The following is a 23,450-nucleotide window of genomic DNA, read 5'->3' as shown; positions in this document are numbered from 1 at the left end:
CGTATTTTTAGAGTCTACGATTTATCCTCACAATCCGGTATACAAACAGACTCACACACGCAAATTCTTTATTCTATTGTATATATATATATATATATATATATATATATATATATATATATATATATATATATATATATATATATATATATATATATATATATATATATATATATAATAAATACAAGAAAACACTAAGAAAATTAAGAAAAACAATAAGTAACATTTATTGCGCTTAAGCTGCAAGTAAACAGCACTCATTAGATAAGTTCAAAATGAAGAATAAAACAAAGAAAAATTATAGACATATGAAAAAAAGGGGGTGGGAAATAATAAGTAAAAAAAAACAACAAACATTTTATTTAGAAAAAAAAAAAAAAAAAAAAAGTGAAATGTTAATTAAAAAACCGGAAAAAAAGCCGGAAAAAAAAGATATAATCTTTTCTTCAGCCCACACGATTATATCCGCAAAACAGAGTGCTTTCTGATATTGTATCAATAAAGCCAAAGCAAAATATATTAATACAATAGTGTGAGGAGCACTCAAAAAAATTTTTTTATAAAATAACTACAAAAAATAGATCAAAAAGTAAATATAACATGTAAAAACAGATAATAAAATAAAATAAAAAGAAAAAAGAAAATAAAAAGAAAAAACATTAAAAAGGGGGGACTATAAAGCGAGTAGCAAAATCATAACAACTTACATGGACAGTTATTTTTCAAGAATGATTTAAAAATGTTTTCGCAGAAAGATTGCCAGATTACAAAATATGAAAACAAAAGATGAAAACAAAAGCGCAAATTGAGTGTAACAAAAGGGTTCTAAAGTGTCGTTCTTACTGCACTGCTGAAGTGATTTGTTATTCTGAGTTTTGATTTGTTAGTTACCAAGGATGGGCCCGAAATGGATGTGCACAAGGTAATATTATACTGGATAATTTTAAAAATTGATCATAAATAGTTTTAGAAGATAGATGTTTATTTAAGAAAAAATATAAAATAGAAAAGAGAAACATAAATTGCCTGCTTTGCAAATAATTTTAGCCGCGGATTTGCACGATATGGATTAGCACATAGAAAAATTATTTAAATTATCAAAGAAAAAATTTTAATAGATAATTTTTAACACGGATTTGCCCGAAATGGATTTGCATATTATTGCTTTTTATTTTATTTTTTCTTTTTATTTTATTTTATTATCTGTTTTTACATGTTATATTTACTTTTTGATCTATTTTTTGTAGTTATTTTATAAAAAAATTTTTTTGAGTGCTCCTCACACTATTGTATTAATATATTTTGCTTTGGCTTTATTGATACAATATCAGAAAGCACTCTGTTTTGCGGATATAATCGTGTGGGCTGAAGAAAAGATTATATCTTTTTTTTCCGGCTTTTTTTCCGGTTTTTTAATTAACATTTCACTTTTTTTTTTTTTTTTTTTTTTTTTTTATCTAAATAAAATGTTTGTTGTTTTTTTTTTTACTTATTATTTCCCACCCCCTTTTTTTCATATGTCTATAATTTTTCTTTGTTTTATTCTTCATTTTGATCTTATATATATATATATATATATATATATAAATGTGTATAGATTACTACAATAAGAGATTCTTCCCAAGCACTTAAATAAGTAGCAAAGTTTTATGTTTAACGTTTTAACCGCTGAGACATTTAAATAATTCAAAGAATAATCTCTAAAAAACTGATAAGCATTATACAATGTTTTTAAAAATTTGACAAAAATTTCAAAAGTATTTGTTTATTTAATGGTTAGTACTCTATCACTTTAAGCAGTGCGAAAAGCAATAGTTACGTGCTGGCAGTTACTCACTTAGAATAACATTTCTACCAACTTAAAAAATCTTTGATAAAAGTATCTTTTTAGAGTATTTAGATTCACAATATTTAATAATAAACTTACCTGGAATCTGAGTTAAATCCGTAATTTGTTGGTCGAGCCACAAGCATCAGCTCGTCTTGACCTCTGCGTCCACTTCCCATGTACGGATAACGCCTCCTCGGATCCATCCGTCCATAGTTATCGTTGTATCCGGAGTCATAATCCGTACGTCTCTGTGACGTCCACCGACCGGGATAACTGGTGAAGCGGTCCTGTAGCATACTGTATCTACAACGCTAAAAATTTGATCATTAAATCAAAATTAAGATAGCATGTCTTCGATAAAATTAATTACAGGATCACTGTTAATCCGGGTTAATTCTATGAATTTAATTAAAAGTATAATCATATTCTAATCACTAAGTCTAAAAATTTAATAATTCATAAAAATACGCTGCTTATTGTGAAAATATTTTCCAAATTATAATTTGTCTATAGACAAAAAAAGATTACTTAAGCGAGTGATGCAATCTTTTCTTACTTTGTTTCAATTAATTTGAAAATCAAAACCACTTATTAGTACCATTAATTTTTTTTTTAATATATACGGGTTAATTTCCTCAAATATTCCTCCACGAAGGCTAGTTTGTTTTAATGCTATATCCAGAAGTGCCCTTGACTTCAAAATTGCAAGGCTATGGAGATTCATTTTGCCAACAATTTATTATTTTAATTTATCTTTGTTACTCTAAATGTGTAACTGCGCTTATTTCGTTGCTATGACGATTTTTACTGAGTACGTTTAAAAAGATACGTCTTTTTGAGCTTGGCGATCTTATATTATATAAAATGAACTAAATAATAATTATAAATAATGATGACCTAATAGTTTTAAATTTTGCTTCTCAGTATAAAAAATCACAGTAATGAAATTATTTAAAATCAGTTATAATAACGTTTAAATATATAATTATTATACTCCAATTATATTAATATAATTAAGCATAATCTTTTGAATTGTATCAGGCGTTTAGCCATGTAAATATGTATATTGCTAAAGGAAAGAATGTTTTCATAGAAATAGTATAAAATTGCTTCCATATTTTTGAAAAAAACTTGTAGTATCTGTTATTAAAAATATAGTATATAGTAAAACTATTTTAGTTACTTACTTTAATCAGCTCACTTCTTATGCAAGTTTGCAACCTCTGAAAATAGAAATGCAATTTTCAACGTAATATTTATTTATATATAGCAAGAGAAATGTTTGAAGCTGATTTTTTTCCTGTAAACATAATTAAATTTTCAAGGAAACATTGCTTGGTAGCTTATAATGTAGGTTTATATTTTTATTTTCTGCAACTCTGAACAGACTTTTTTAAGGATTTTATAGTGTAAAAGGTGATGCGAATCTTCCAACTTCGTTTGAAAAGCTATTACAAGAATTAAAAGAGCTGTAACTTAATCAACAATTAAATTCCAATATTTCCCTTTGGTAGGATGGATCAAAACAGGGCAGCCTCTTCAACCGTCAACTCCAACTTCCGAGGCGGCCATGATCAAACCTCCTTCCTTCAAAAGCTTTGGCGTAAAAAAAATGAACAGACAAATAAAATAATGCCCCTAAATAAAATGAAATATTTACTGATGAAAAATAACAAGCCTGAATTAAGATTGTTAAATGAATTCAATCTGAATCAGTAAACTGAACAACTATCTGCAGACAATTCGATTATTCACCTTTTTGTTTGTTTATTAGTCCTTTTTCTGCGTATTTTGTAAAGAGTTTTTTTTTTCCAGTTTCCACTGTTGTCGATTTCTTCTTTGACGGGTGTTTGTGTCAATATTCTAGATTTGATACGATATAATCAAACCTCTTTTAATAGCCATTGTGTTTGAAACATTTGAAAAGCATGTTAAAGTAAAAAGTAAAGACAAGCGAAAAAGTTTTCAATATGTTAAAATAAGTTCACAAAAATTCGATTTGTCCACGTATATAACTAATAGATCGCACATGAGAAAATACAGCAAAAAAAACTAAACATGAGATGTTATAAGCGATTTCCCTTCATATTTACAAGCAAATATCTAGTGAATAGAAAGAAATGTCATTATGACAAATACTATGGCATCGGTTTGTAATTTTTTTTCGACTTGATAATTCTAAATAGTCGACTTTTCGGAATACAGGCGTTAAATTAAAGTTAATTAACAATTGTGAACACATTAACCAAAGAAAGACTATCTTTAATTCATAATCAATCATTAATTATTTGTTAATTCATTCGGAAAAAAAAGGTAGTCTAGGTTTTTCATTACTGCGCACACTTTTTGAATAGATCAACTTCACCATAATCCCAAATAAATAGTTTTTACGAATTAAGTTACAAATAAAGAGTCATAAAAAATCCGGTTAGCATAAGCTTTAATAAAAACGTAGAGCAAGAAGTTCAAATAAATAAGCAGACGATAATTCTGGAATTCCTGAAGGTTCAAATTTTCAAACCTAAGTCATTTTTTTCCCACTAGCGTGCATTTTTAATGTTTTTGCATAATAGTGATTAAAAGTATTTTATGATTTTTTTATGATTAACTTATTCATATTCCTATTTATAATCAGGTTTTCATTCATCTTGTAGCGGTAGCCAATATGTGCCAAAATACAGCACCACCTGTAATTAATTTTTTATATTATTTTATTTTTATTATTTTATTATTGTACCACTGGATGGCAACTTCTTTAGTTTTTAGTTTTTCTTCTCTGGTGCGAAGTACAGATATAAATATAGTTACTTTTCCCTGTGTTTTTGTACGGCAATTTTTATCCATTTATAAGTAAATACAATAGAAGGTAAGTTATTTTATCCTTACCCTTCAATCTTATTCAATCATTGGTGGTGATTTCTTTATAAATAGGAATAGTGAAGATAGAAAAGAACTTTGTAACGTCTTAAACATATATTTGGAGTTAGTAGAAGTCCGAAGTAAATAATTAGATATTAAACTGGAATTGAAAACCAATGCAGTCTATTGGAAGACCGAAAAAGAAACATCAGTTGATTTTTTTTCCCTTGATATTATTACGGAATTTATGAAAGACCATCCATAAATAAAAAGAAAAAATTATTTGACCAATTGGTAACCAGTGATCGCAATGGTGCGATCACAATTTTTTCTCTCTTGTGATCAATCATCATTATCTTTTTCGTTTAATTATTGTTTCTTAATTATAATTAGAACAATAATTATTTTGAAAATATTTGATGTTAAGAATATATAGTTATATATAGTTATAAAGGTCCCGCAGTGAACTGATCGTTAAGACACCGTTTCCAGAAGATCACCGAAGTCAAGCATCACTGGCTGCGGTCAGTGTGCGGGTGGGAGACCGCTTGGATCAGTTTGCGTAGGGACCGAGGGTGTGCTGTATGGGTCCTCGTTAATCTGTTCTACCGTAAAGTGCTCGACTTCGCGTGCAGGTCGTTGGGCTACCGAAGCGGGGGTGCCATCCCCTCTGCAGAGGATCAAAACTGTGATGGCTTGTCTTCGGATCATCCTCAGGGATGTTTCCTAGACCGTCGCCAATAGCCCATTGTGCAGCTCTAGTGCGACGTAAATTAACTAAAACAACATATAGTTATTTTAATACAACATATTTATGACAGCTATATAATATTTAATATTAAGAATGAAAATAATAATCTTAAAATATGGTTTAATTCAGACGTCTGGAGCGGCTTCTATTATATATTCCGTTGCAAGCTAACAAAAGACCATTGCGGAATAGGATTTAAGTATTCAATCGCGACTGCATCCGTTTTATTTAGCTATCAAATTATATAATTACGCTTTCAAAACAATATAAAAGCTTTTAAAAGTCAAACTCGTCTGATAGAAATTTAATTCGTGCTATTTTTTATTAGCAAAAAGAAGGCCGTCCTACGTCGTTTCAAGAGTTGGTGATGTTGATATTCGTTCGCGCTAGGAGCTTGGCATCCATTTAACGTGCACTTAGATGTAAACAGGCTCTCTCCATATGGATAATAGTTTTTTCTTAACTTGTAACAGAGTACAGTAAACTGCTTTTTTGGTATATACATAAGCTGAAATGAATAAAACAATCTAAATTATGATTTTTGTTGAAAGAAAATTGCGAAGGAATTTTTATGAACGTTAAGAATGATGATAGGGGAAACATATATCGGTATTTTTTATTAGCCGGACTCAAGCAAAAAGTTTCCATAACATACAGACCTCCGCCAACTTTTATTCTTATTTTATTTGCTTTTCAAACACAATAAAATTAAATAAATTAAATTTTTAAAAAAGATTGTGAATTTTCCTTAGCCAGCTAACCGTAAAGTACTCATATTTCTTTATAGTTCAATTTAGTTATTAAGTAAAAAGTTCGGTGAAAAGAAAAAATCAAATGTTTGAAAATGCATAACTTTTATTAATGGATTGAAAGCAACTTTTTTCGCAAATCTAATTATGTTCCATGTTAACTTACAAGTTAATATATTTATATCACTTTTTAGTAGCACATTAAAAAACGTGATTAAAAACGTAGTTTAAGGTTAGTTAAATGTTACTCTTTTCGACCTACAATTCATAAAACTAATAAAAATTAATGAACTACTAAAATGAGAAAAATCAATGCTCGGGTTAAAGTCTGCTTTTTGAATCTTTGCCATAATAAAGCTGTACTGACTTTCACCTTTTCTTTAGAAATAAAAGCAAATCGAATAAAAATTTATTCATGTTGGGTCAGTTTTTCTTCTCTCTCGAGATCTCTATTAATAGATAAAAGAGACATTAAACCTAGCAATACCTTAAAATGATTCATTTATTTTCAGCTTTTATATTTATATTCCAAGTAAATGAGGTGGGCTAATCGGTTTGAACCGTGTCTCAGAATTTGTTGACATTTTAAAGCTTTAGTTACCGGATAAATGACGACATTTATAGAAACAAAAGTGGTTCTTTTTTTCAGTAAAAAATATTGAAAAAAATTCTTTTGGAATATGTCGCTATTAAGTTATTTCAGGCCACGTTAAGTAATATTTTTCAGTAGTAAATGTAATTGATTTTTTTTTAAAGTTAAACGTTGAAAATGCAATAATTAGCAATATTTTTTATTATTTTTTGCAATACGGACTAAGCATTGTCCATTGGGCTAAAAATCAATAAGTACATTGTTCATTTTTCACAGGAAATCTCCACATTTTTCATAAGAGCATAGATTGAGTCGCGGTGGCTCAGGTGATAAAGCGTTCGCCGCCCAATGAAATGATCCCTGTTTCGAATCCCAGAGGTATCTGGTCGATACGAATGCTATGCCCGACTCGCACCAGCCACAGTATTGACGTAAAATATTCTCAGTAGTAGACGTTTTCGTGGTTTTCCTCAGCATGAGCACAAATGCGGGCAAGTTCCATAAAAAAAAGTCCTCCAGGAAGACTAATTTATCCCAGTGCTCTATCCAGGAGTTCTCTTGTCTTCAAGGCTGGGTTTAAAATTATAAGGCTATGACCCGTATTGACAGTCATAAACTTGAAATTGGATCAGCTGTCCAATGACGGTTATAAAATAAAATAAGAACCTAGTTAGAGCCGAAGTGGCTCAAGGAACGTTCGCATCCCAATGACGTAACTTAGGTTCGAATCTATCATATGATATTCTAAGAAAATATGGGTTAAAACATAAACTATGTATAGGATTTACAGGGCAGGATATACAGAACAAGATTTTCAGTAAAAGAAACCAAAAGGAGAAAAACCTTAATTATTTAATACAATTGTGATCATCGTTATTTATTATGCATTTATTAAGCAAAATAAATCTACATGGAAACTCTGTACTACCAGAACTAAACACATTAAAGTAGTATCTCAAAAAAAAAAAAAATATCGATAGCGTTAATGTAAATTTACAACAACTACAATTTTTTATTAAACATGTAAGCTTTGCAATCGTCAGCTACAAGCATAAAACTTTCTTTCATTGATCCTTCATAAACATTGATCATTTATTAGACAAGAAAAACACGAAAACTTACTGCTCTAGGTTGCTTCCGACAAGCATCCACTAAATTGTCCAGCAAATCGTACCACTGTTGATGATTGTTGCTGTTTCTGTTGTAGGAGTGACTCATTTCCGTCGTTCCTTGACCACCTTCGCGAGAATCGGAAAACAGAGACGAATAGTTGGCCTGAAATTGATTAACTCTTTTTCAGACTGCTTGTAGTTAATTTTAGACATTCATCTTGACTGATATCTATCTTAACATTGTTTAAAATATCTCGTAAAGGTAAAAGTGTAGTATTAAACTTAAACTTCGTAGTTAGCTACTATTTTAATTTTATAACTCGAAAAATGATGATTCAGACAACGCATCAATAAGGTAGCCGTAACCAGGGAAAATTCATAAGGCTGTCGGAAATTCCAAAGGTTTCAATTTTTACTTACATTTTATAAATTAAGCACGGCATCATCACTAACAGATAATAAAAATCATCATCTCCCTGAGACTGTTTTACTGTTTTTTTCATATCCATTTTGAAGATAGTGGGATACTTTCTAGTGACTAGAAAGCAAATTGGGGTATGAAAAAAAGTAAAATATTTGGTCTTAATTATTGCCTTAATCACTTATTTTTTTATGAATTCTCATGCCTAAACTACTTTCGTATTAATGAACAACGTATTACTACGTATGTACTACTACGTATTAATTCAAAGACGGAGAAACATAATTGCAATTCCAAAATCTTATAAAGATCATACCCTGCCATCCTGTAATAGGTTTATTAGACTCTTCAGTCTGATTGAAAAATTGCAACGAGTGATTCATAACAGAATAAAACCTCTGTTTTACAACTTTTCAAATCAGAATTACGGTTTTAGAGCTAAGGAGTCATCGCTAAGCTAAAGGATCGTCGATTTCATCGGACGCAATAAGAAAGCTCTGCACTTCTTAATATTGATATCTAAAAGGCTTTCGACTGAGTATAACATACAGAAACAATATACAAATTAAATTAAGTAAAACTTTCATCTATAAAAATAAAATTCATTCCTCTTTATCTCTCAAATAGAAACTTCCGCATAGACTGCAAAAGTATCGTATAATCTTTACGCCAGATTTTAACAAGGATACCCCAAGGAAGTATACTCAGCCTTATACTCCATATCCTATTCACATACGATTTTTCTATTAATAGGAGAAGATTACAAGAGTGAAACCATGTATTACGCTGATGGCACAAATAAAATTGTCAAATCGAACAGCCCCAAACTCGAAATTCAAAAATCACAGATAAAAAATGCAGCATTGAAGTCCGGTGTTTAAAATGGAATTTGCAAGTAAATGCTCAGAAATCAGAATTGCTTATCCTCCAGAAAAATATGGGTAAAATACTCCAAGGCAAACAGTTGGTCTACCAAAAATATTATTGCAAATTTAAATTTGTCTAAAATAGACAAATTTAATTTGTAAAATTAAAACTTATACTTTTTCCAACAGCTTCATGAAATATTTATTACCATTTTTTAAATTGTTTCTGATAGAAACCACCCAGATAGGCATATCTGTCGTTCTTCTATGACTAATACACACTTTGCTATTAATACTATCTCATCATAACTAGTACACTATTTTTCATGATTTTAATTAACTTTGGGTTGCTTATTCTTTTTAGTTTTATTTATAACTTACAAAATAAAACATCAACTTTGTTTAAACAAAACTATCAGCTTTAATATCCTTGAATTTGTTTACGGTATCATAAATAATACTCCAGGTTGATAAAAATTAAAATCAATATAATCACGAATAATAATTAGTGTAGAATGGAGAAGTAAATAAATTTTTAGATTTGAATTACCATAAAAACAATACATTCACCTTGTGACACAAAATCAGACTTGGAAAAAGAAGAGAAGTAAAACAAAAATCAATTTTCTGAGATTGGCACGTAAAACAAAAGTAGGACATGAACATAAAAGAGCCAACTGTTGGGTAACCATTGTTAATAATGAAATGCTTACCATTATAATTCTGCTCATACAATCAATGGCCTGAAAAAATAAATAAACATCACATTAGCCCCTTTCACTAATTGCATAAATTGAGTACAGAAACTGCTTTTTTTTCGGAATTCTAATCTGTTGATAGCTTTGTCCACACTCTTATTCATCTAATGTTAACGTTGATTTTATTTTTGTATTACAAGTTATAGTTGCATTTAATGTACCTTTAAGTATCAAATATTCTTTCTGATTATAAAAATACATAAATATAATAAAAAAGTAATATTTTGCTATAAAAATATTGAAACAAAACGCGACTAAGGCTGCAAATTTTAGAAAAAAAGCTAGCATTAGCTTCATTTTTACCCTTTTTTGGAAGGAATAAAACTATAAATAACTAACACTGTTTACTAACAGTTATAATTATGCATAGTGTCAACTTTCATAAACAATAATTGCATTTTACCAAATTTTATTTACAAATAGGATACTGTGTACATACTTCAAATATTTATTATTAACCTGTTACTTAAACATGACTTTAAATTTAACACCATTCAATATTATATATATAACGTAAATAGTTATTATGTTTAACCAATTTCACAAATATATTTGTACATAATTCTCATTTGAACTTAACTTGCATTTCTTTAGAACTTATATCTATCGATTAAGGTAATATTTTATCATCAGCTACACCATTAACATACAGCTAACTCATGTACTAGGTACTAGCCTCAACGTTCCAGACATTAATGATGAATGGGTAAAAGTCCTCCCCTCAGGTGACCCCCGCTCTCAGGTACCCAGCTAAAAACATTTTTTTAATCATCCATAAAATATGCATATTTTAACTATTATTAAGTAGTAGTAATAATGGATAGTTTACTTCATTCGAAATAAAAGTTGGAGCTAAATATTTTTATTACCAGTATTTTATTTTTTTTTTCCGAAAGTTTTAGCAATAGAACATCTGACATGTTCCTGGTAATTTTTTTCACTTTTTAAGAAGGTTTTCCGAGGATCTGTAAAATGGAAGTTGAATTCTAATTGGGTACCTGAAACAAATCACATAATTGTGTCTAATCACGTGGTCGTGCATAGCGTGATAACGTCACAGATTTAAAACTTAGGTTTATAATCATGCTGAATTAATTTTTGGATAAGATTTAATCGAATTCTTAGAAGCAACGTCACTCGTGTGCGTCGTACCTGATTAATTGACTCAAGTGTGCTGTCGATTTTAAGTATCCGATTGCAGGAAGAAATGTTTTTATTTTGTTTTGTATTTATATAGATACTTAATTTATATATGTGTAACAAAATCAAAAAATAAATTTAGGAATTAAAAAAGAAAATATAAAATCATGTTTTAGTTCAACGATGCAGATAAAATTCTACAATGATTAAATACTTAGATTTCCCCTTTTTAGGAAAAGTACAACCCCATTATAATGATTGAAAACATATACAAATTTGAAATACATTTTATTTAAATTTTAATAACTGAAATTATACGAAAACAGTTATGATTCATTCAGTTTTGTACTATTCAGGACTATGCATTCTCCGGAAAAAGAGTGAAATCAGGTTGCAAAGCTTAATAAAATTTAAGCTGTTTTCGGAAAGATATCAATGACTACCAAGACTTATTTTCAATCGTATTTAATCCATGAATAAGGTAAAGTATCAGAAACGGAAATCTTTTCAGAAGGCATGTCTTCATCATGTTGGTTTAATACACTATGGACTATAACCTCATCCATGTTTTTCGCAACAGGTTCCTTCTCTTGCACAATCTTATTAGTTTCATCGTCCTGCATTTTTTTAAGGCTATCTATTTTAAAGCTGCTTCTCTGCATTTATGTCTTCTAAAACATATTCGGGTAGAATAGACGTTGTCCACCCTACTTTAGGTTTGTAGACATAAAGAGCTTCGTATGTTGTTGTCTTTTTATCCAAGCATGATGATCTCTATTTTTCATAAATAGAAGGAAATGCAGTCCTAATCTCTGGAGGACAAATTTGTTATCCCGCGTCCAAGAATCTTGATCAGATCTCTCAACACTACCCTGGCTTTGTGAATGGCGAGACTTCCCATAGATGATCTTCGGTGCTGGCTAAAACTCCTTCATGCTGATCATATTATTTTCACATTCCCCTACCATTGTCAGATTGTAGTAGAAATGACGCTCCACGCAACGAGAATATGTCCACTAGGTTATGAGCTGTTTTTTTATTTACTTTTGAAGTTAGAAACTTGAGAATGACAAATTTTGTGCGATGTTGTATTCTCTATCTGGCTGAGGTTGAAAGACAATGAAATCTAACTGACAACGGGAATGAAATTCTGGAAAAAATCATAAGTTTCATATCAATACCGCTTTTAATACCTTTCTTTTCGTCTGAGAAAATTCACTATGGTGGATGTACACAGTTTAATGCCATGACATGTAACGTTTTTATGCTTTATTGAAAGTTCTTTCAATAGTCTATCACGTCCTCCATTTCCTGTCCAATAGCCAAATGAGCTTTCATAAAGTATAAGAAATAACTCAGAGTCCGTGACGTAATACTGTATAGTACTGACCAGGGCTCGAAAAACAGCCCGTCCTCCCGTCCTCGACGGTCAGGAATTCTCCGCGGACAACGAATTTCTCGAATCCGACGTCCGCGCGGACGGCCATTTTCCCGCTAATGTTCGTGATACATTTTCAATTTTTGTTATCTTACAAGAGTCTTGTAAGTTACAAGGCAGCAAAATGACCCACAATACAGCAACATACTGCGCATATATTGATGTTTTCTCTGTCTGGGAGAACTGCAGCGGTTGAAAGGGGCTTTGCAGCAATAAACTTACAAAAAAACACAATACGTACTGGTCTGAAGCAAGAAGCTTTAAAAGCATTTATGAACATCTACCTAAATGGAAAACCTCTTTCAGATTTCTGTTCAGAAACCTCTGTAAATCATTGGCTTGATTGTGGAACTGTTAAACGTCATATTCGGTTCATTTAAAAAATGCAGTACACTCGGATGACTTGACATTCCAGATAACTTGACCCTTGTCATTTAAATTATTTCATAAAAGAAATACTGGGTTACTATCAGTAACCTAGTATTTCTTTTATTACTGTATAATGTAATCCGAGTAACGACTAATTCATTGTACAATTTATATAAATGTTTGTTATAAATAGGAGAAAATTATATTTTTATTTATTTAAAAGCGACGGGTTAGTTTCAACGGAGGACGGGTGCATTGTTGGACAAGCCGTCCTCGGGGACGGGTAAAATTTCTGAGTTTTTTCGAGCCCTGGTACTGACGCCTTCTTTAACAGGGATGTATAAGTTTACTTTTGTTTTCCACAATCATTACACCATAGAAACCAATAGTCCCTGGGTACGGTTTTTGTAGTAATTTTGGCTTTTTGTACATCATTTTTAATTTCTGGTAAGTAATATCGGTTAAGAAGAAACTATGCTTTTGGAAGCATTAAATCGAATTTTAAACAATTCTTCACAACATGAGACAGCAATTCGGTAAAGTTGTTTCATGTCTATAGACAATGACTCCTTCTTCAACACAACAGCTTGCTCCTCCATTTTCGCGCAGCACAGTTGAGAAAAAAAATTTATTGGGTAAATTTAAATAGAATTGCATATTGTGACACTCCCGAACAAACTGTTAAGTACAGCTGACAAATTCTAAACCTGCAGCACGCGATATATGTCTCTCGCCATGTGATATTCGAAAAGAATCGAAGATGTATATCCTACACTTCCGGTAACATCATTTGCCGGTATTCAAAGGCAGTCTCAGATTTTCTTCAAGAAAAGCAAGGCAAACCAGGGCTAAAGAGAATAGAAGGGTTGGTTCACTCCTTTGAAGAAACTCTCGCCGCGCCAATCCTCCGATTTTCTCTAGTGACGTCGCTTTGGCGCAAAGCTCGCACTTTTACTTTAAGAACGGGGCTCTAACTAATAGTGAAGCATTTCTTTTTGCGAGATATTCTAAGACATTTGTTATTTTCTATAACGACTTTCTTCAGTTTTTGCAGTGAATTTTCAAGAATTTAAAACTATTATCGAAATGTCAGTTTGCGCGATTGCAACTTCCAAAAATTCTAATAGAAAAACAAAAGGAAGAAGTATAATTTTCCGCGTGTTCCCTAAAGTAAATGAACAACTATGTAAAGAATGGATTCCGAAATGACACGGTTAATATGAAACAGCAATACGTTTATTCTGTCGTTAAGAACTTTTATAAAAATTCATTATCTAAATAGAAACCGCATCGTTACTTCAAAAAGAAAGGCAGGTGAAAAAAATTAAAAAATGGATAAAGTCAAAGAAAATTAAAATGTAAATAAAAAGTATAAATAAAGTATATAGTATATAGATGAAATTCTCCTAATTTCATAACATATTTTTTAATGCAGATATCTAAATATTTATGATTTTTTTTAAAAATTATATTCTCTTAAATTTAAATATCTATAAATTATATCATCGTAAATTTAAATATATATAAACAATTGTAAAATTTCTAATGTCATTATGAACCTAAATTATTATTTTGTTTCAGTAATTAGCGTTTAAGGTTGATGTTTCCTAATGATTAAGTATGAACAAATTGCTATTAACGGCATATTTTAAAATCAGGGATTCTAAATTCAACTCAACTTATTGTTATAAAAGAATATGTAGATAAAAAAAGTGTCGATATATGCTTTCATTTTTCTTAATAATTAAAATTAAAACTGAACTTTTTAAAATAAAGTATTTACAGTGTCATTTTCGCCAGCTAGTAAAGCAATTTTATAATTTTAAAATAGTATTTTTTTTAATGTAATGACCAAGAAAGTGTTTTTGAACTATGTTTATGAACGGAAATACTGTGTTAATTACGTAAATTTTGAAAGCTAATAACCAGAAAAAGTCTAACTTATTTTTACAAAGAGAAAGATGCAAAGTTATCATAATATCTTAGCTTGCGATATCCGAGATCTGTGGACACAGTGACGTCATGAGGAGGAAAATCGTAGCTTCAGCTCTAAGACCGGAGTGAACTAGCCCTTCTATTCTCTTCAATTTAATTTAATTCTCTTTAATTTAATTCTCTTTAGCCCTGAAGGCAAACATTCTTTAGCTATTCAAATTGGGTATGAAAGAGCTGGCTCCTGTTATGGCCGAATTTTCACAACAAGGATTAAGTTTGGAGGAATGTTCATTTTTATGACTAAATTCACTTTATAATAATAGATTTTGGATATAGATATTAAGTAACTAAACTAAAGTCTTTGCTGTGATAAATGAAAAATTGTTAATAAATAATAAAGAAATGTAATGCCTTATAATAACCGCAATTTGAACATTTTTTTTTTTTTTCAAATTGCGTTTCTGCTTCACTTGTTTTCTTGGTCTAATAACAATCAGTCCTTGTAATTTTTGAAAACTTTAAATTTTTAAATAAATTTAAATAAAATTAAATTTTTAAATCTTAGAATATTAAAAATATTGATGCATAATTTACAAAACCGGGGTAATAATATTAAATAGAATAAACATTTTGTAATTTATCGCATTAAATTTTTTGACAACGGAAACCACTTACGTAAATTATCTATCCCAAAAGTTTAAGTAATTTTTTTTAATCTTTATATACCTAAAAACTTCACAGTCCGTAAAAAGTAAATAAAAGAAGAATTAAATAAAAATAATAGTTAAAAATAGCCTATAAAAATATGATTTTCATTTCAATATTTTAAAGTAACCGATGTTGCATAACGTTTGTTTCTAACATAATAATTTAGCTATATATATGTGAGTTTTTCTTTTACTGAATAAATTAGGACCCATAATTATATATAATCTATATTATATAAAACGCTAATACGTACGTATGTATGTATGTATCAATAAAACCGATGATATTTCTTTTCTCGCGCTGGCAGCAGTTTTAATTGATTGGATTCGGTGCGCAAGAGCACGTAGTGAGCAACCAGATAACAATAACCAGAGTGAGCATTATCAGGTTGTTCAATTCAGATTCATGCACTAAAAACATGACAATATTTAATTTAAACTCAATTAGGAATTAATTAATTAATTGAAATGAGAATGCTTTAAAAGGCCGCTGTTGAATTGATATTTTTCTACTGGGAGCTACCTAAACGTCTAAAAAACGTTTAAGTGTTTGTATTGAATGCATTGAATTTTTTTATATTTCGCGTTTACTTATGCATTGAATTTTCACGCTTTAAAGTGCAGAATATTAGTGAAGCAATATTTGATAATTTATTTTGCTAATATGTTTCTTATTTAGCTAATGTTTTGATTTTTTCACCATGTACACTCTAAATAGCTAATATACTTTTTTAAAAGCCAATAAGAACATTGGTAGAATTCTTCTACATAAGTAAAATACTATGTCTTTGATGATAAAATACTATGTCTTTGATGATAAAATACTATGTCTTTGATGATAAAATACTATGTCTTTGATGATAATATATTATGTCTTTGTGCTAGAGCATTGTGTTCATTGGCGAGCGAGCGCAGCGAGCCATGGTTCACGGCGTGAACCACATAGGATTGCGTAGCAATTCTCGGGGGTTGGCGAGCGTTAGCGAGCAGGGGGCGGAGCCTCCTAGTTTTATTTATTAAACAATTGCAATGACTTCTATCACGATATTTCGTATCCCTTTTCTTCTATTTTAAAAAAAAATAGCTGTGATACCCTTCTAATTTTTAATAAATTCCTGAGAGCAAAATATTTCGTTAGAAGGAACTGATACATTTAAAATTCGCAGCCTTTATGTTGAACGAGGCCCGCAAAGCCCCGCTACAAGGTTTTTCAGTCTACTGTTCAATTTTAATATCAAATGAAAATACTATGCCGGTGCTAGCATTAAAAAAAAACTTTAAAGAGAAATGTTTTGAGTTTCAATAAATAAATGATTGATAGTCGTGGTGGCTCGGGGGTAGAGCGCCCGTCTCCCAATGAGATGACCCGGGTTAGAATCTCAGCAATGGCTGAGCGACACGAATTTCGCACCCGGCTCGCAACGAACGCAGTGCAGACGTAAAATATCCTCAGTGGTAGACGAATTATGAATTAGAGTCCCCTTGCCGCCAAGCTAACCATGGGTGGTTATATTTTCGTGGTTTCCCTCTCCATGTAACGCAATACGGGCTAGATCCATCAAAAAAGTCTTTTACGAACCCAAATTTCTCCCAATCCTAGAGTTCACTTGTCTTCTGGATCGGATTCAAAATTACAAGGCTATGAAGTTGAACATGGGTCGACTTAAATTCAAAATTGGGTTATCTGTACAACGACTGTGGTAACATAAAAAAAATAAAAACAAATTATTAAGTGTGGCCCTTAACAAGAAAAAGTTCAGACGCGAAAGTCGTAACTCCTCTTCCAACGATATTACTCTTATAATGTCCTTATTTTCGAGCATTGTAATCTTCTAAAAGAATCATGATAATAATTATTTTTTAACTTCTTCACAGAATAAATTAATCAGTCTGGAATTTCTTTCCTAAAAATATTAGGTTGTATGACAACCTCCCCTCACACATGATGCCACTGTTTCAAGTAAAGAGATTTTTTTTTTTTTTTTACTCTTTCTTCACTGTAATTTGCAACTCTATTAAGTTCATTTTTGATTCTTTATTTTTGACAATGGTTCTAAAAATGCAATATTAGGGGCGGTGATATCGGATCACCTGATATACAATTTCCTTATTTATGACCCCAAATCAATTAACTTACCTAACAACTAAATTAATGGACTCTATTTCGCATAGCAACACAATTCCGATTTTTAGAGAGCAATGTTTAAAATAATCCATTTAAATGAATTTAATTGTGATTCTCGAGTTTCCGAAATCAATAATCTATTTATATATAATTCTCTTACGTGACTCCCAAATTTTGGCTGTATTTCTTTTCCGCCGGTGGCAACATTTGCTTTGTTTTGTTTACGTTTTGAAAACACCAAAGCATTCTGCCTTTTAATGATGTGTTTCTGATCTAATATATATAATTCTCTTACGTGGCTCCCAAATTTTGGCTGAAGTACTTTGTTCAACTAAATAAGATTCTTTTCACAACACTTAAATATTTACTTTATTTTCTTCATATATCAGCAGGCAAAGAATTCTGTTAGGTTAAAAAACATTTCGCTAAGAAAATAACGAATTCTAAAAGAAATAAAAAATAAACAATTTAAAAAATAAAACTGCTGTTGCCAGCCATAGCATTTTTTGAAAGTTAACTTATCAACATAAATCAAAGTGACATAGAAGCGCAACTAGATCAAAATTATGATACCTGAGCGCTTGACGTAACAAATCCTTCAATTCTATAGGTGTTGTATCGCCAAATGCCCAAATTAACAATTGAGTTTTTAAAGAAATTCTATAAACAGTTTTAAATAAACAACCTACTTCTACAACTGCTTCTTGAAGAGCTCGGCTCATTGATTAAAAATACTGTTTTAATTTTACAGTACTAACTTTACTTCTACTTTCATTATTGCTATGACCCTCTTTCAGTACATTTTACAACTTCATGCTAAATTTGAGGACTTTAAGTTGTTTTGTGGTTGAATACTGACATTTAGAAATGTGTACATAAAAAAAAATAATATTTAGAGGTTAAGAGTTGCCTCAGAAAACAATTGTTGACATTGAATTTAGCAATGGAAACAACCGTTTTTGTGAAAAATTGAATTGTATTGTTGACATCAAAACTAAAAATATTGTGTTTCAACTTGACAATACTACCTTAATTTATACTTTAGAATTGCCTCGGAGAAATTTGAATTGTTAGCAATGACTTAAGCGAAAAGTTTTATTTTAACTGACAAATACTATATTATAATTTTAACTTTTTCTATGACCATACTCATTTTCTTACTCTTTTCTTTGTTTTTTATACATTTTATATTTTTGTGATAAAATAAAAAACTTAAAGTTGTTCTGCTTCTGAACACAGATGAAAAAGCAAAATGATGGGCTTCATCAACAATCAAAAATATATACATTTATTTTACAAATTCCATATTATTAGGATGGCGCCCTTCTGAGAATTAAAAATTCAAAATTATCTTCATTAAAGCCGATGCTTTACATCCGGCGTTCAGTGGCAGACTACTATTTCATATTGTTTTACAACACATGGCTTAGCCCTCTGGTGGGAAAGACTTTAAAACAAAACTTACAACAGTTACTTTTCTCAACAACTGAAATTTAGAATAGTGTGATTAAGTAAAATATGTGAACTGTTTGCAATTTCAAATTAATATTGAAATGCACAGGCTTAGAATCTTCTACAGTGAAAAGTTTTCGGAACTTCAGTGTTCAAAAAAGTATACAAAAGCTAGACGGTACGAACGTATCCAATGAGCGAGCAAAGCGAGCATCGGATGCGGAGGCAGTTCCGGGGATTGGTGAGCACCAGCGAGCAGGGGGCGCAGCCTCCTAGTTTAATATATTAATGAATGGTATTTTTTTAATTTAATTTCAACAAATTATTATGAACATTGTTCAAAATATGTATGAAGAAGAAAAAAAATTGAAAAATATTCAATGTCTTTTGTTCGATTCTTCGTAGATATGTAGACGGGTTAGTCTCTTTTTAATATTCTATCGAAAACAAATTTTAGATAACGGTATATCTTTAAAGTCAGTGACGAAGTCAGTGACAGCCAAGGTTGACTTTGGCTGTCACGTGACTCGAGAAAACATTTGATTATCAAGGAAAAGGTTATTTCTCTTTCGCGTTTAAAAAAGAGTTACAGATAATTCTCTTAATTCAGTTAGTTAGTGCAACTGAGAATGTCGATTGAAGATAAAGGTGAATATATTTTTACCTGGAGAATTAAAAATTATTCGTCCTGCTATCTAAAAAGAGGTGCGTATATCGACAGTCCTTTTTTTGCTGTGGAAAATTTAGTTGGATGTAAATGGAATCTAGCATTTTGTCCTAAAGGTAGCGCTTTACTGCAGAAAAATGAACACTTTGTGTCGTATTATTTAGATTGGCGGCAAACAGATGTTAAAATAACTGAAACTCCCCCCATTGATTTCAGTTTAGATATAGTGGACATGGTGGGTAACAAATTAAAGAGTTACAGATTTGAAAATAATGTGTTTTCTGAAGAAACACCATGGATGGGAATGCGCAGATATATGACAATAGATGAATTGAATACGGAAATGGACGGTTGGGACGAAGATGTCTTAACTCTACAATGCAAAATTAAGTGCGATAAGTTCAAAAAACAAGGAATATTTAAAACAGAAGCGTGTACTTTACTTGACGTAGAACGACGCCTGTTTGAATGGGATATTACAGCGCCTTTATTATTGGAATATTCTGAAAGTGTGTTTTTCCCAATCAACGATTTATTCAAATTTGAAATCACTTTGACTTCTTTGTTGGGCGGTTTACAATTTTTAATTCATCTAAAAGAACACCAGTCTGATTTATCTCAGCCAGTAATGTTTAAAATAACTCTTTGGGATAAAAAAGGATGTAAAATCACTTCTAAGCGTGCCGGACATTTGTTTAAAGATGCGGAAACATGGAAGTTTCCAGATTTCGTAACAAAGAATCTTTTAGAAACTTGTAAACTCGATTCAATTAAAGCAGAATTCAAATTGATGTTCGAAATTTACGTCTCAAACAAAAGGATATCTTTTAACGGTATTCAAAAATTACATCTCGAATCCTCTTTTACCTGTCCTTGTGCAATTGCAATACCTAAAGTCAGCCCTATTTCTGCCATGCAGAATGATTTTCGAAGTATCTATATAAATAAAAAATATTTTGATGTAACTATTCTAGTGCAAGAAGAGGAATTTCCTGCCCATAAACTCGTCTTAAGAGTGCGATCACCGGTATTCGAAGCTATGCTTGATCAAAACTTGTTGGAAAACGAAACTGGCATAGTCAATGTAACTGATATAGATGCAAAAACTATGAAAACCTTTCTCAAATTTCTATACACTGAAACTGTGGATAGAATGGAATATGAAAGTGCCAAAAAGTTATTGTTTGCTGCTGATAAATACCAAGTGTCATCGTTGGTAAACGAGTGTGTTTCCTATTTGATATCTGTTTTGTCTGTTGAAAACGCGTGTGAAATTATCACCATTGCCGATTCTGTTAACTGCGAGCGTTTGAAGTCCTATGCGCTTGATTTTATAGTATCTAACGCTGCTAAAATTTTGATCAATCCTAACTGGAGACCGTGGATCAAAGAAAATGTTGAATTAGCAACTGATATCTTTACCAAGTTGTCTACTAACTTGATAACAAAATACAAATAAATTTTTGTAAGTTTTACTTTTTCCTTTAACATAAATCAAACTGTCAATTTCTAGTAATTAAGGAATTACGAAACTAAAATTTCATTTACAGTTGTAACAGGTAATTAAAAACTGCAGTTCGTTGATTAAAAACTGCTTAAGTCGCGATCGCTAACTTCTTTTCAAAAATAATAATTATAATTACTCATTGATTAATCACGTTTTTTTTATGAAGAAATAATTGCTTAAAAATTTTTCAAAGCATTTCAAATTTGTTATAAATATATTGTTGAATTATAAAATCATATTTTATTCTTTACATTCAACTAATTTCTTTTCAAAAATAATAATAATTTCTCATTGATTAATCACGTGTTTTTAAAGAAAAAATTTTTTTAAAAATTTTCAAAGCATTTTCAAATTTATTATAAATATTTTATTATAAATATATTGTTTTATATTTTAAAATTATTATATTTTATTCTTTATATTCTACTAATTTCTTTTCAAAAATAATAATGATAATTACTCATCGATTAATCACGTTTTGGTAAAGAAATAATTGATTAAAAAATTTTTGAAGCATTTATTATATATTGTTGATAAGTTTTGATTTTCCGAAATTGCATATTAAAAATCTCATATTTCTTAGGAATTATTCAAATTATAAACTAGAAACAAAGCGAAAGTTCATTGTAGTTATTGAAAAAAGACTTTTTTTAAATTTTACAGAAAAAATAGTGTTGAAATATTTGTGGTTTTTCTTACCTTGTTTTTCAGTCCTACCATTTGTATCATACATTTGCTTGTATTAAAACTTTTTAATGCAATAATATAGCTAGAAATGAATTGTTTTGATTTATTTGTAATAATATTTTAATTATTATAAACTGAAATTTCTGAAGTGTCCTGTTGATTTAAATTAGGGGTGTATTGCCTGCAGCCCCCCTGACTGTTGATGTAATGTTCTAAACACACAAAATAAATGGTTTTTTGAGGGGACTATTTTTTATTAGTGGAAAATTTTGAACCGCACATTTGAGTCATCACTTTTTATCACGCTAAATTTGCACAGATTCTATAGCAAAGCTAAGTTGTTTCTATGTTATTTTTCCTGATGCATACGACTTGTGAGTTAATCGTTCATATAATTCATCACTTTTTGAGTTTCCTTATTTTTAAGTTACTTTTCAACCATCTTTTTGGAAGTTATTGCTATGCATTCCCACGTGATTATAAAAATTCCGATATTTTGGTAGGAAATACGAATTTTAAACACGCATTTAATTAATTACTAATTGCTTCATTTCACCTTTTTGCGCATTTAATTAATTACTAGATGCTTCATCTCACCTTTTAAGTAAACGTTCAGTGATTTCTGCTTATATTAGAAACATATAACATTATAGTAGAAACACTTATAATAGTTTCCTTTGCTTATAATAGCATATTTAAACAAATGTTTTAAATCCTTTATATTTGAGACTAGTTTTTTTTCTCATTAAGTGTTTCTAGTTAATTTATTTTCAGAATAATAAAATATAGATAATAGAGAGTGAAAACAATACATACTCTGTTTTGCTGTCTGACTATTGTGCAATTATTTTCCCGGTGGCAACATTCATTGTATACCTGCAAAGAAGATAGTCTTAACTAGCGATACTTCTTTTTAGAATAGAGAATTAAATAACTTTAAAATAATTTTAGAAGATTAAAAAAATACTTAATATGAAAAAGTAAGCGATTAGTGATAAATGTAACAAATATAAGAATCTAGTTAATATAATTCCAGATGTTATGTTCATTTCGCATTAAGTTAATCTTTTAAATATGTTCCATGAATAGCTGTTAAAAGTTTTAAAGAAATCAGTTAAAAAGTCGTCACTTTACGAACAACAACAATAATATCAAGTAAACCAGCAACTTTTCGAATTTCTTAAAAGAAATTCTAATATGTCCATCGTTATAATTTTTTTCATTTCTGTTACTATTCTATTTCAGTCACAATCAATTACATTATTGTATAATACATTAACCGTTAACGACTAATGTCGCCAAATATGTGGCATGATATGTTAAGAGGCCCTTCCTTACCCTATCGAACTCGACAGTCAAAGGAAAGGAGAGAGGGGGATATTCTAAATATGCTTTTAATACTCTTTATTTAATTTTTACAAATAAACTGATGATGGATAGTTACTCTATTTTTTGATGTAATACAAGTCGGCATGTCGATACTT

General features: G+C 30.1%; 2 protein-coding genes across 7 annotated transcripts in view; one reads left to right on the top strand and one right to left on the bottom strand.

Moving 5' to 3' along the window:
• The window catches only part of LOC107438488 (uncharacterized), a 34,878-nt gene that overhangs the window by 4,020 nt on the left and 7,408 nt on the right, over positions 1-23,450 (bottom strand). For all 6 annotated transcript variants that reach the window (XM_087156974.1, XM_087156975.1, XM_071177263.2 and 3 more), the window contains 5 exons: positions 22,783-22,842; positions 9,895-9,924; positions 7,905-8,057; positions 3,019-3,054; positions 1,928-2,142 (listed from right to left, as the gene is read on the bottom strand). In XM_087156974.1, the coding sequence (XP_087013100.1) occupies positions 1,928-2,142; positions 3,019-3,054; positions 7,905-8,057; positions 9,895-9,924; positions 22,783-22,842 (494 nt within the window). The remainder of the gene's footprint in view (positions 1-1,927; positions 2,143-3,018; positions 3,055-7,904; positions 8,058-9,894; positions 9,925-22,782; positions 22,843-23,450) is intronic.
• LOC147814835 (speckle-type POZ protein-like) lies at positions 19,675-21,588 on the top strand. The gene has a single exon (XM_087156972.1). It carries the CDS (start codon positions 19,735-19,737, stop codon positions 21,229-21,231), a length of 1,497 nt encoding a protein of 498 aa, XP_087013098.1. The 5' UTR covers positions 19,675-19,734; the 3' UTR covers positions 21,232-21,588.

Source organism: Parasteatoda tepidariorum, chromosome 2 (genome assembly GCF_982258835.1).
Source record: "Parasteatoda tepidariorum strain Cologne lab strain chromosome 2, Ptep-v5.0, whole genome shotgun sequence".
NCBI classification, from domain to species: Eukaryota; Metazoa; Arthropoda; class Arachnida; order Araneae; family Theridiidae; genus Parasteatoda; species Parasteatoda tepidariorum.
The sequence above is the reverse complement of the archived record's forward strand: the minus strand, read 5'-3'. Positions and strand labels throughout refer to the sequence as shown.